The sequence below is a fragment of the Rhincodon typus genome, chromosome 3 (assembly GCF_021869965.1).
Source record: "Rhincodon typus isolate 14 chromosome 3, sRhiTyp1.1, whole genome shotgun sequence".
Taxonomy (NCBI): Eukaryota; Metazoa; Chordata; class Chondrichthyes; order Orectolobiformes; family Rhincodontidae; genus Rhincodon; species Rhincodon typus.
Window position 1 is genome coordinate 59,599,924 of NC_063334.1, and position 14,996 is coordinate 59,614,919.

General features: G+C 42.7%; 1 protein-coding gene across 1 annotated transcript in view; it reads right to left on the reverse strand.

Moving 5' to 3' along the window:
• The window catches only part of vps13a (vacuolar protein sorting 13 homolog A), a 330,557-nt gene that overhangs the window by 89,716 nt on the left and 225,845 nt on the right, over positions 1-14,996 (reverse strand). The window contains exons 41-43 of the mRNA XM_048593475.1: positions 5,713-5,945; positions 5,263-5,416; positions 4,632-4,778 (exon numbers count right to left, since the gene is read on the reverse strand). Coding sequence (XP_048449432.1) covers positions 4,632-4,778; positions 5,263-5,416; positions 5,713-5,945 — 534 coding nt within the window. The remainder of the gene's footprint in view (positions 1-4,631; positions 4,779-5,262; positions 5,417-5,712; positions 5,946-14,996) is intronic.

The following is a 14,996-nucleotide window of genomic DNA, read 5'->3' on the forward strand; positions in this document are numbered from 1 at the left end:
ATCCCCTCCCTAACTCCCCACCTACACTCACCTTTACTGGCTCCATCTCCGCCCCTTCGACCTGTTTGTTTCCTCTCCACCTATCCTCTTCTCTATCCATCTTCTATCCGCCTCCCCCTCTCTCCCTATTTATTTCAGAACCCCCTTCCCCTCCCCCATTTCTGATGAAGGGTCTAGGCCCGAAACGTCAGCCTTTCTGCTCCTATGATGCTGCTTGGCCTGCTGTGTTCATCCAGCCCCGCACCTTGTTGTCTCGGATTCTCCACCATCTGCAGTTCATGCTATCTCTGATCAAAACAAGCATCTGGTTAAATGGTTCCCCAGTTCTAAATGGAGTTAGATACCAGTGCAGCCATTTCAGCGATCGTGGAACCAGTCTTCAACAAGATTTGTTCTGGTCTCCAACTCTCAAGTTTGCATGAGACCTCGGCTAGACTGAGAACCTATACCAGAGACCCTTTACAGATTAAGGGTACAACTTCAGTTCCGGTCTCTTACGACACACAGCTGGTTCACTTACAACTTACTATAGTAAAAGACTTGGGCCCAAGCTTGATGGGATGAAATTGGTTAAGAAAGATTCACCAAGATAGGGTCAACATTTTTCAATTAGAAACATTTCCAGTCACAGCTGACAATATCAGGCTTTGGTCGCAGAAAGATCTGGTCCTGGCAAAACTCAAACAGTTGGTGATGGTGGAAGTCAAAGAGCCGTCACAACCATAACTGGAACCTTTTGGGACCTGGAGAGACCAGATCACTGTAGAGGACGGCAAATCATAATGGGAAGCAATAGTGATTGTCCTGAGCAAAGGTCGCCGCCGGATACTGGTTGAACTCCACTAGGGTCTCCCTGGGGTTTCCAAAATGGAAAATATCTATTGGACAGGATTGGATATAAACATAGCTGTGTTGGTGGGGTAGTGCTCAGAGTGCCACCAAGGACAAAAATTACCGCCAGCAGCTCTCTGACATTCGTGGTAATGGCAGGGTTAACCCTGGATTTGGTTATATGTTGACTATACAGGCCCTTTCATGGGGTCAATGTTCTTAGTCACTGTGGATGCCCACTCAAAGTGGCTGGATGTGCATAGAGTTAATTCGTCAAACAGGTGGATGACAGTAGAGAAACAGCACACATCTTTTGTGTTACATGGACCCCCGGAAGTATTGGTCACAGATACTGGGCAATCGTTTACCAGCAGGGAACTTCAATATTTCCTAAAGTTAAAAATTCACAAAATTGAGTCACCAGAGTGAATTTTATGCTGCTTCGCAGGAACAGGTGATCCAGAAATGAGAAGATTGCCAGCTCCTACCCTGCCTTTAAAAAGTATCTAATAATGTTTCATTCATGTAACAGTCACTTGGTAGGAGTCCACAGAGCACAAAGAAAGGGTGGGCAGACCATCAATCAGGAATGAAAAGCTGAGGCAGAAAGGCCAGAACAGCAAAGTTGGTCCTGACACCCATTTCAATGCAACCCTGGCATGAGACTTTGCCAACTGCACTAGAAACCATGATTTGAAGGCTAAAGCTATACCCCCTGAGAAGACGTTTAAAATGTTTTAAGTATTGCAGTGGGTAGATTTTAAGTGTGGGTGGCCTTTGAGGTGAATTATTCTTGTCCCATGCCTGAGAAAGGGCACTCGAATGCATCTGATGCATTCCCTATATGAATAACAAGCATTCGTGAGCAGACTTGAAATTAGTCTTTTAATTCTGTCTTTTTTAAAAAATTCATCTGTGGGATATAGACATCGCTGGATGGGCCGGCACTTATTGCCAGTCCCTAGTTGCCCTTGACAAGCTGCGTTCTCGAATTGCTGCAGTCCGTGTACTTTAGGAAGACCCATAATGCCATTAGAGAGGGAATTACAAGATTTTGCCCAGTAACAGTGAGGGGATGGTGATATATTTCCAAGTCGGGCTGGCAAGTGGCTTGGAGGGGAACTTGCAAGTGGTAATGTTCCCATACATCTGCTGCCCTCGTACTTCAAATGATCGCAGTCATGGGTTTGGAAGAAACTATCTTTGGTGAATTTCTGTAGTGCCTCTTGTAGATTGTACACATTGCTGTTACTGAGTAACGCATTAGAGGAAGTGGATATTTGTGGATGTGGTGCCAATGAAGCAGGCTGGTTTATCCTGGATGGTGTCAAGCTGCTTGGGTGTTGTTGGAGCTGTATTCGAGGCAAGTAGAGTATTTGATCACACTCATGACTATTGCCCTGTAGATGATACTTTGGGGAGTTTCTCCACAGACAAGGGAGAGAATGGACCCACCAGCTGGTCAGAAATCTGGACTCATAGCAGCCCCATTGTTTGACGATAGCTCCCTGAATCTCATTCTTCAGATTTTGTGATAGGCTGAATGTCCTCATTTCAGAAAACAGGAAGAGATGACCTCCGAGCCACATAAAAGCAGTCTGGTTAGAGGTTATAACAGAGGTCATCAGCTTTGGGGTCTTGAAGAGAACCAGAGTGTAGTGCCATAAATGGCTCAATGACTTTTTGTATAATATGTCTGGACAAGTGTCTAACCATTCCAGAGAGTCAGAGTTACACAGCACAGAAGACGACTCTTCGGTCCAACTAGTTCATGCTGACCAGATATATTGAACCGATCTGGTCCCATTTGCCAGCATTTGGTCCATATCTCTCTAAACCCTTCCGATTCATAAAGCCAGCCAGATGCCTATTAAATGTTGTAACTGTACCCACCTCCACCACCTCCTCTTTCAGCTTGTTGCATACACACACCACCCTCTGCATGAAAAAGTTGCTGCTCAGATCTCTTAAATCTTTCTCCTCTCATCTTAAACCTATGCCATCTGGTTTTGGACTCTCCTACCCTGGGAAGACAACCTTGACTATTCAACAAATCTGTGCCCCTCATGATTTTATAAACCTCTCTAAGGTTACCTCTCGGCCTCTGACGCTCTAGGGGAAAATAGCCTCAGCCTCTCCTTATAGCTCAAACCCTTCAATCCTGGCAATATCCTTGTAAAATCTTTTCTGAACCCTTTCAAGTTTAGCAACATCTTTCCTATAGCAGGAGGAACACAGATGCAAGGGTAAGGGGATGTGAAATGGATCAAATGTGGAACTGTCTGTTGTAGAAGGTGGCATGCCACAGCCATGTCACTCTGTCAACGGATGTTGAGAGGTGGAATGTTACTCTAGTCATTGCTAGATGGTTAAAAAAAAAACATTGAGAACATCCATCCCTGACAAAGTACAAGTTGGCTACACTGAAGGCATGCTTGCAGTACACAGTCACTGCAATGTCTTTTCTCATATCCAGGAAAAGGCAGCATACAATGACAGAGAAGAGGCCAGTTCCAGGGGTTGTCAGTTTAACTTGAACATTCTCAGCTTGCTAAAGGTAGTGATCCTGAACCTTGAGACGCATTACCGGAGCCGATCATTGGGTGAGGCTAGGCAAGGTTGGGGGAAGCTCTCAGGGCAGTGAGGTTCCAAGATCCTTATCTCTGTCCTTAAACAGATGGTCATGGGCAGGGTAGTGGTGGCAGGCAGGGGAAGGAAAAAAAATGTAGCCAGTAAGGATGCAGTGGGGCATAACTGGCTTAAAAATCCATCAAGAAGTCTCCGTATGCCATCTGGAAAGGCCCTGCAGCAAAAGAATTTCAGCATCATGACCTTCAAGGCCACAGATATCAGATATGCACTTAAACAATAGAATCCAATTTTGAGATCCAGCATTTCACAGATTGCAGTTACCATGTTCCTAGACAGCTCAAGTCTTCAGAGGTATTGATACTTTGTCATTTCCGAGTATCTGAGCCTGGGTTAGTAGACTCTCTCTGCTGGATAGTGTCTCATCTGTTGTTTGTTTGACAGCTGTTATTGTCATTCCCCTACAGGCCTTTTGGCAGCATCAGATAAGTTAACGTGATGGACCACAAGACAGAGCTGTCCTTTGCCAGCTACCATCTTCCTTCTCCTCCCAGGAACCCCTCTTAGTTTGGACTATTCCAATTAAGTACAGTGACATTCACCACAAACACGACTGCCCACAATTTTGCCTTCAATGTTTCCTGGCTCTTCCATTTCCTCATAAAACTTCCCACGGGAGTTTTAAATTGAAAAAGAAAATAACTGCAATAACAAGTCTCCTTGCCTTGTTCTGGTAAAGTCAGTCACAGTCCCAGTTGCAGATTTTAAAACCCTTTGCAGCATTACCATTAAAAGATGTAACTACTTCCAAAAACGTTTCCCAAGCACCCACTGAATTGTGCGGTCAACAGATTAGTCAGTTCAATGCAGAGTAACTTCTAGATCAGAAGCTGGCGTAATAACATCAGGTTCATGACCTGACATCTTTACACCAGATTTCAGTTATATGGAAGATAGCAGAAGTCCTAGTCTCAGAACATAACATTCAACCCCTTAAATTAGTAACAAGCAAAATTAATTTACTGTTTTCAGACTTCTAACATCAATATTTCATTTTACTATTTAATTCAATATTCCTCCTCCCTGGAAGTTTGAATCAGACAACAGAAACTCAAACCAAAGTTCTGATAAATGCATCTGTTGCAAATTTTAAACAATTTATGTACCATTTGTACACCAACTAGATCCCATGCTATCAGACTTTAACGTACCTGGATCTTGTAAATTTGGACTCGGAGAGATTTCTGATGAGTTGAGACAGTATACTCCACTTTTATAGCTGGCAGATAATTTCTCCTTATTGGTACTTCAGAAGGTTGTAAGAGCTTCATGTCCACGCCATTTGGAGTTAAAAGTGCCTTTTTTTTTGCAAGAAATAAAAGTCACTTCTGAATGTTTACTCTGAAAGACATTCTTTTACGCTGAAACTAAATAGTCACTCGTGTAGCCACTACAAATGATGTAAAATATATGATTTGCTCTCTACGTTCAATGTCTTTATAAAATTGACACAGTCTAAATTTAGAAGAATAATCAGACCTTGAAACAAAAACAGAAATTGCTGAGAAACTCAGGAGGACTGCAACAGCTGTGAAGAAAAAAATAAAGTTAACATTTCAAGTCCAGAGACTCTCCTTCAGAATAATCAGACCATGAATTTCCCATTATTTTAATCCATGTCAAGCAAATGCTAATTTTAATGGAGTGACCTGTTAATAATATATTAAACCTAATTAAACATTTTGAGACCACAGGCCTTTTCTTGTAATTGCAAATTTTGCCATTCACTTTACTTAATCATTAAAATATTCAAATATAAACAATTTATAATTTTCAACTGACCTGAAATTCACATGGAAGTTCAGCAACGTGGTTCTCTTGGGGAGAAGACTCGATATATTCTTTGTAAATCTCTTCCAGCTCAGCTGTTTGCTTTCTACTCATTGGTTTCCAGCGCGATTTCACTTTGGGTTTACTTTCCCAAACAATATCAGAACTGAGTTGCAAACAGAGTAACAAACATGTAAAGTTCACCAAAATTGCATCCAATTGTCCTAACATAGAAAAGCCTGATGTAACGTATTCTGTATGTATATAGCCTTCATTGTTTTCAATGTGAAATAAGAATACAACAATATCATTAATGGTTTGAAATTTTCTATTTCTGAATGGAACTAGTAATTTGTGGTCAAAACCATGCACTTTAATAACAGGAACCATATATGAAAGTTGAAGGTCAGGTTCAGTAATGCATTACATTTCACAATAATTTGCTACAAAGCATGCATTCACCTTGTTATACCAATGTAGACCACTTCTTGCTTTGTTGAATTATTAATCAGCGAAATCCCCAAGTTCTGTAGTGACAGAATGATCTCCTGTTCAGCTTGCTCTGCTGTCTCATTTTCTTGAGTAAGTCTGAATGTTCCTTCATCATCTGTGAACACAATGATTCTCTGCAGACCCTCAAAGAAGGATGCTAAATAAATCTTCCCATTTTCTTGTGGAAACTCTAAGAATATATCCTGAAAGTAAAATAGCTTATTTGAACACTGAATGTCCTTTGCAAGTTTGAAAATATTTGGCTGTTAAGTGTTGCAAAAGTAAAGAAAAAAAGGGCAAAATGGATACTAAGGAAAAGGCATATACTAAATATGTAGGGAGAGAGACTGATACGAGAGAAAAGATTGGTAAAGTTCAAAAAACAACAGGACAAGAGCTACTATACAATTAAATTATTAGGGCATCTAAAAGAAATATTTTACAAATTTATTAATATTCAAAAAACAAGATACGAACACTAAGGATCAGACACCATGAACCTCACAGCGTGTCATGGGACGGGGAAATATTAATTCTTTCCATTGAACCATAGTAAAGTTAAAGTTACAGCTTTGGAAAAAGTCGTTTAGCCCATCATGACTGGTCTGGCTGAATAAATTAGCCATCCATTCCAAGCCCACTTAACAGGACCCTCTTAACCTTGCGAGTTACAGCACTTCAGGTACAGATCAAAGAAGTTGATGGCTTCTGTCTCAACCACCAAACTGGACAGCAAATTCCAGATATCCACCACTCTGAGAACAAGCTTGTTCTCATGTTCCCTCTAATACTTCTACCAATCGCCTTAAATCTGTGCCTCCTGGTTATTAACCTGCTGGGGGAAAATGGTCTTCCTTGCCCACTCTGTCCCAGCCCCTCATTATTTTGGATAACTTGATGACCTCCTCTGCTTGAATGAAAACAACCCTGCCTTATCCAACATTTCATCATATCTACAATTTTCAAATCCTAGCAACCTTCTTGTAAATTTCCTCTGTACTCTCTCTAGAACAATTATGTCCATTCTGTAATGCAGTGACCAGAACTGTACATAAAACTCCAGTTCTGGCCCAGCCAGTGTCTTATGTAGTTAGGGCATTACATTTTTGCTTTTGCGTTCTATAACTCGCGCAAGTAAAGCAAAGCCATCACATGCCTTTTGTACTGTTACCTGTCGGTCCTAACATCTTTGGAACACGTACACTCCAAGGTCTCTTCCTCTAGCCCTCTGCACCCTCCCATTTATTGTGCATTCCTTCGCTGTTTACCCTTCTTTAAAGCATTTCTCCACTCATTCAATCAAACTATTGATATCTTTTCGCAGTCATCAGCCATCCTCTTTGTCAATTTTTGGCTGTCCACAAATTTCCTTAGCAATAGTTACAAGGGACAGTGGGCATGAAGTGGAGATCAAAAATTGTAGTGATTTTAGAAAGGGGCTGGGAAGCAGAAGGATAAGCCAAACTTAGACAGGATAAAACTTACTCTAGATGGATTGAATCTACACCTGAGGTTAGAGAAGATGGAGCAGAAATATATTCACTTGTAAAAAGTCAGTAGGAAAGAGGAAAGTTCAAGAGGACGTGTGGACAGCTAGTGAGGAGTTTTTTAAAAAAAAAAAAATGAAAGATGGACTAAGTTGAGGGTACCAGGCAGGACAGAAATTATAGGCCCAATGCTGTTCCTGGCCTGAGGCACAGTTCTACCCTTACTACTGGGACCTTGATAACTTACTTCTCTCACAGGCTCTGCAGACAACTATTTGCAAAAAGTGTATTATTGAGGTTATAGGATGTTAACTGAAATTCAGTTGATCAATAATACTTTCACCTTGTAGGTTGAAGCATCACTCCTGAGACTTGTGCACAAAAACCTAGGCTTACAATCCAATGCAGCATTGATAGGAGTGCTGTAGAGTTACACGTCGTCTTTAAAATAAGGGATTAAAGCATGGCTCTCCCAGATGGGTGTATAAAAATCCATCTATTGTTCTCAAGAGTGCAGGAGTCATTGCCGGTGAAATTACTAAAACCATTCTCATTAAAATATTGTGCTATTTGGGAGACAGCACATATAATCAATGCTACATTTCTTACATTACAATAGTGCTTACACTTCTTAAGTATATCATTAAGTACATCTGAAGTATGGCTGTAAAATGCTTTGGAAGGTTCTATGATTGGGAAAAAAATTCTATACCGATGTTGCTAAAATAATTATTTTATCAAACAAAGCACAAGCTCAAAGAGGCCATCTAAGTTGTGGTCTTCTTCCACTTCCTTATGTTCCTACTCCTCAGCTTCTCACCAGATAGGTGCTGGGAAGAGTTGCTCTCTCATGTTATACAATTTAGAGGATACTACCGAAAAATTTGAGACCTGCTCACCTGAGTAGCGTAAAGTTCTTTCAGTGTAGTCCAGACAGAAGCAATGCTCGAGGACACCCATGATATTCTCTATAATATTCCATGTGGTAATACGCTGTCATTTTATACCTACTGCACACAAATGCATAGGTCCCAGACTACGTTATGAGTTGTGCTATAAGTGGATAACCCTCATCACCCAAAAGTCAGCAGTAACCTCTTATTGTGGTTCAAATACAAGTGGTTACAGGATGAAAGGATTCGTCGACTTTATACATGATCTAAATTGTGGTAAGATAACTGTTATTTAAAAACGTTTGTGGATAAGGTTTCAGCAGGAAACCATTCTTTCCTTCCTCCCTCTTCCAGCATCTTGTCTTGTTCTGCATGACTTTTCAATTTTCAGTCATGCTTAATACTAGGTAATCCTTGTATTGAAACAAGTTGCTTCTGAATAAGTTTGTAAATAAAATATATTTCAGCATTAAATTTTTGATAAGTACAGGACAGGAGTGTTCCAAAAAAATGCATACAATTGCATCAGCAAACAGAATAAATATTAAAGCAATGCACCTGGAAAAAACTTGTAGCACAAAGCAGGATTACTTCAAGTAATTTAATGTTGAGAGTTAATTGTGTTAAGTCAAGATTGGGAGTAGAAATGGTTTTGGAAAATTATGGCACTGTCATTAATTAATGTGTAGCACTGTTTTGATGTCATAATCTGCATGCTATTCATGCTGCCAGATATCAGAAGGTGCTCATAAGCACAAATCCTTTTCCCAACTGACCCCGACTAAGTTTTTCCTCCGAAATCCGTATGAGCAACTTGGAGGCTTGGTGTTACAGTCCAATTTTATTTCCCATGGCCTGCTGTTTCCGAGCTGCAAACAGAATTTAAAGAGAAGACATTGGCTCCACTGCTGTTTGGAAATTCAGAGGGATATCTGCCTCAGCCAACCTGAAGGCCACAGCCCAACTTTCCTTGATAATCAGTTGCCCGAGATCATGGCTTCCAACTCATTGAGGCAGTTTGGCCTGTCGCCAAGAACTGTCAGCCAAGCAATGGACAGCAGTTCTTCACTCCCAGTTAGGCTACTGATGGGACTTCAGCAGTTTCTTGTGATGACACGTGCCATTCCCCATGGCGGTGCCAGTCTAATTGCAAAGTGACTTACAAGTAGTCATTAAGTGGTCACTTAGGGGCCTCAATTAACTTGAGGGCGGGCAGGTGGGCCACCCAACACCTCACTCACTAGTAATAATGAAGATAAGCTAGAAGCTTAAAACATAAGGCACAGATTTCAAAAGGTAAGGCCATGCATGATCAACCCATTGGATTTTTTGAAGAACTTACAGAAAGGGTAGCAAAGGGAAAATGTGGTAAACAAATTATACTTAGGTTTCTAAAAGATCTATACGCGTGCTCACCGCTCCTTCAACTGCTTTCCTCATTTTCTGTTCAACATTATCATCAGGAGTGATTGACATCTGCAACACACAATGCTGCCCAACAGACCCAACATCAACACCAACTCCAGCCTACAAAATTGCCTTGATCCTTCGAAATTCGCCTATCAGCTCAACAGGCCCACGGCAGATGTGATTTCCGTGGTCCTACACTCAACCCTGGAACATCCTGGATAACAAGGATACCTAACTCTGACTCCTACTTATTGACCACAGCTCTGCCTTCAACATTATAATTCCAAACAAAGTCATCTCTGAACTCCAACACCCTAACTCTCCCTCTGTAACTAGATCCTTGACTTCCTCACCCATTGACTGAAATCAGTAAGAACAGGTGACAACACCTCCTCCATCATAATCCTCAAAACCAGTGCTCTGCAAGGCTATGTACTCAGCCTCTACTATACTCCTTATATACTCATGACTGTGTGGTTAAATTCTGTAGGTCACGTCTCAAACAACAAGACAGAATACAGGAGAGAGATTGAGTGCTTAGTGGGATGGTTTAAAGACAACAATGATCACTTCACAGCAAACTTTCATGTTCAATTTAACTGATTCGCCTCAGTTCTTTCCACTGAATTGTGATGTATTCTTAGATGAATATTCACAAAACTGAAAACTTAGTCTTTCTCAGCTTTTAATAACCTGCAGGTTTCTAACTAAATATTCTTGTCTGGAAGTTTCCCAAATTAAACATTCACACTGAGGTAAGTGCGTTTTCCTTGAACTGTTTTATAGTCCTTTCTAGGACAGAAAATGTACTTATTTCTGACCCTAGTCAGGTCTCTTCCAAAACCGCCAAAATGCTTTAATCTCTGGGTTTTTCTTGCACTAACCATTATGGTATTGCCTTAGGCAGACCTCCTGAACTAGGAGATGGTGGTCTTGGTCACTTGAGGGGCTTATTTCTCACTTCCTTAAGTCATCAAGAGATGATAAATAAAAAAAAGCACATAATGTTCCAAGTTCAACAGATCTTACATAGAACATACATCTGTTTACATACATGAAACACATGTACAAGCTTAGCAATACCTGATATTGCCTAAACTAACCTGCTTTCACCACGTCACACTGTTACAGAGTCATAGGAGTTGTACAGCATAGAAACAGACCCTTCGGTCTAACTCGTCTATGCCAATCAGATATCCTAAATTAATCATAGAATCCCTACAGTGTGGAAACAGGTCCTTCGGCCCAACAAGTCCACACCGATCCTCAGAGCATCCCACCCAAACCCATCCCCCTATAACCCACCTAACCTACATATCCCAGAACACTACAGGCAATTTCGCATGGCCAATCCACCTAACTTGCATATCTTTGGACTGTGGGAGGAAACCGGAGTGCCCGGAGGAAACCCATGCAGACACAGGAAGAATGTGCAAACTCCACACAGTCGCCAGAGGGTGGAATTGAACCCAGGTCCACTGTGCCACCGTGCCGTCCATTTGCCAGCATTTGGCCCATATTCCTTTAAACCCTTCTTATTCATGTACCCATCCAGATGCCTTCTAAATGTTGTAATTGTACCAGCCTCCACTACTTCCTCTGGCAGCATATTCCATGTAAGCACCACCGTCTGCATGTAAAAGTTGCTCCTTAGGTCCCTTTTACATCTTCACCCCTCATCTTAAACCTATGCCCTCTAGTTTTAGACTCCCCTACCCTGGGAAAAAGACCTTGGCTATTCACCCTATCCATGCCCCTCATGATTTTTTAAACCTCTAAGATCACCTCTCAACCCTCTGACGCCCTACCTACAACTCAAACCCTTCAATCCTGGCAACATCCTTGTAAATTTTTCTGAACCCTTTCAAGTTTCACAACATCTTTCCTAAAGCAGGGAGATCAGAATAGAACACTGAATTCCAAAAGTTGTCGAACCAATGTCCTGTACAGCCGCAATGTGACAACCCAATTAATCCTACAATCAATGCATTGACCAATAAAGGCAAGTGTACTAAATGCTTTCTTCACTACCCTGCCTACCTGTGACTCCACCTTCAAGGAACAATGAACCTGCAACCCACGGTCTGTTTGTTTGGCAACACTCCCCAGGCCCTTAACAAGTCTAAAAGTCTTGCCCCGATTTGCCTTACCAAAATTCAACAGTTCAAATTTATCAAAATTAAACTCCATCTGCCACTCCTTGGCCCATCCACCATCTGATCAAGGTCCCACTGTACTCTGAGATAACCTTCTTTGCTTTCATTACACCAATTTTGGTGTTATCTGCAAACTTACTATCTATACCTCCTATGTTCACCAGGAAATCATTTATATAAATGACAAAAATCAGTGGACCCAGCACCAATCCTTGCGGCACACTGCTGGTCACAAGCCTCCAGCCCGAAAAGCAAACCTTCATCACCTTCAAGCCAATTTTGTCTCCGAGTGGCTAGCTCTCCCTGGATTCCATGTGATCTAACTTTGCTAATTAGTCTACCATGCAGAACCTCGTCAAACGCCTTGCTGAAGTCCATACAGACTATGTCCATCACTCTACCTTCATCAATCTTCTTTACCACTTCTTCGAAAAACTCAACCAACTTAGTGAGACATGATTTTTCACGCACAAAGCAATGCTGATTATCCCTAATCAGTCCTTGCCTTTCTAAATACATGTGGAACCTGTCCTTCAGAATCCCCTCCATTAACTTAACTGCCAATGACATCAGGCTCACCAGTTTATAGTTCCCTGGCTTTTCCTTACCACCGTTCGTAAATAATAGCACCACATTAGCCAGTCTTCCCGCACCTCACCCGTGGCTATCGATGATTCAAATATCTCAGCAAGGGGCCCAGCAATCACTTCCCTTGCTTCCCAATACGTTCTAGGATACATCTAATCAGATTTTGGGAATTTATCTACCTTTATATGTTTTATGACGTCCAGTGCCGCTTCCACTGTAATATGGACACTTTTCAAGATATCATTATTTATTTCTCCAAGTTCTCTAGCTTCTGTGTCCTTCTCCACAGTATGTGGCATGTTCTGCTCTGACAGTATGCAGCTTTGAGGATCCTATGCAGGGCTTATTTGCATGGTCACACAGAGATGAGTGGAAAGAGGGAATGTGGCATGCTAAAGTTTCCTTGCAGATGTAGTATCTACCAGTCATTACAGAGGCATTCCACCACAAAGTCATTACAGAATACCACAAACGGCCGATGCTGCCAGGCCACGACTGGATCTTGTTTTCCAGCTTCAACATAAAAGAATGAGTGCTCCTTCATTATAAGGTGAACAGGTATCAGCAATCCTATGTTGGACTATCTCTTCTTATGTCAGCAACTAAATGGTCAACCAGTACAATTAATGCTCATCTGATCCCCTTTATTAACATTTCTCAGGGCCAACAATGCTAGTGCAACTATTTCTTACTCAGTAGGAACTCCCCCCAAGATCTACTTTTATACTGTGTCTGAAAAGTATTTGTCACACAAGGCCTGCCTCTGCCTAGATACTGCTTCCGAGGTTGATGAACTGCACTGTCACACATCCATCCCCGGAGCAAAGATTTGGCCATTTGTTTTTCCTGAAGCAGGTTCAGGGAGTTGGAAACTTTCCTGATTTTTGCACATCCACTCAGTGTGCAAATTTAGGCAAGAGACTCAGTTGCAGCAAATGGCATAGCTAGGACACTGCTTCTGTGAAGCAAAGCTGTCTCCCTTCAAAGTCTGAGATAAGAGTGGCTTGGTCAGCAAAGTGGGTCCATTAGACAAATCACTCAAATTGTTGTTAAACTGGAAGAAAATTTTGCCTTCTAGTTCATCAACTTGTTCAGCTCCACGAAAACATTCGCAGTGATTTACGTGTTCCAAATCTAATTGTACCACAACAGTAAGTACCAATATTACAGAAAATTGCTGCTCAGGGAATTGATTACCTTAGCAAAGATAGCATGTCAGCAAAATATGCGGTATCAGAGAAATAAACATAAATGCCGAAGACATGGCTCATGGAGCAGACATGCAATCAACTTTTATGACTATAGTAATGTGGTGGGGCAAAGCCTCTCTCAACTATGAAATTCAATGTCATAGTTTTGCTATTTAAATGCCAACTGCACATGCATCTTTCTCTGCCTCCAATGCCTCAAAAGTCAAAATTTGAAAAGTCTGATGTTACAAATTCTTTCATCAAAAAAAAAACTACCACCTACTTTGAATCAGAGATAGTAGGAACTGCAGATGCTGGAGAATCCGAGACAACAAGGTGCAGGGCTGGATGAACACAGCAGGCCAAGCAGCATCATAGGAGCAGAGAGGCTGACGTTTCGGGCCTAGACCCTTCATCAGAAAAGGGGGAGGGGAAGAGGGTTTTGAAATAAATAGGGAGAGAGTGGGAGGCGGATAGAAGAGGGATAGAGGAGAGGATAGGTGGAGAGGAAACAAACAGGTCGAAGAGGCGGGGATGGGGCCAGGAAAGGCGAGTGTAGGTAGGGAGTTAGGAAGGGGATAGGTCAGTCCAGGGAGGACGGACAGGTCAAGGGGGCGGGATGAGGTTGGTCGGTAGGAGATGGAGGTGCGGCTTGGGGTGGGAGGAGGGGATAGGTGGGAGGAAGAACAGGTTAGGGAGGCAGGGACGAGTTGGATTGGTTTTGGGATGCGGTGGGGGGAGGGGAGATTTTGAAACTTGTGAAATCCACATTGATACCATTGGGCTGCAGGGTTCCCAAGCGGAATATGAGTTGCTGTTCCTGCAACCTTCGGGTGGCATCGTTGTGGCACTGCAGGAGGCCCAGGATGGACATGTCGTCTGAGGAATGGGAGGGGGAGTTGAAATGGTTCGCGACTGGGAGGTGCAGTTGTTTGTTGCGAACCGAGCGTAAGTGTTCTGCAAAGCGGTCCCCGAGTCTCCGCTTGGTTTCCCCGATGTAGAGGAAGCCACACCGGGTACAGCGGATGCAGTATACCACATTGGCAGATGTGCAGGTGAACATCTGCTTGATGTGGAAAGTCTTCTTGGGGCCTGGGATGGGGGTGAGGGAGGAGGTATAGGGGCAGGTGTAGCACTTCCTGCGGTTGCAGGGAAAAGTGCCGGGTGTGGTGGAGCTGGAGGGGAGTGTGGAGCGGACAAGGGAGTCACGGAGAGAGTTGTCCCTCCGGAAAGCAGATAAAAGGTGGGGAGGGAAAGATGTCTTTGGTGGTGGGGTCGGATTGCAGATGGCGGAAGTGTCGGAGGATGATGCGTTGGATCCGGAGGTTGGTGGGGTGGTACGTGAGGACGAGGGGGATTCTTTTTTGGTTTTTATTGCGTGGACAGGGTGTGAGGGATGAGGTGCGGGAGATGTGGGAGACACGGTTGAGGGCGTTCTCGACCACCGAGGAGGGGAAGTTACGGTCCTTGAAAAACGAGGACAACTGAGATGTACGGGAGTGGAATGCCTCATCCTGGGAGCAGATGCGG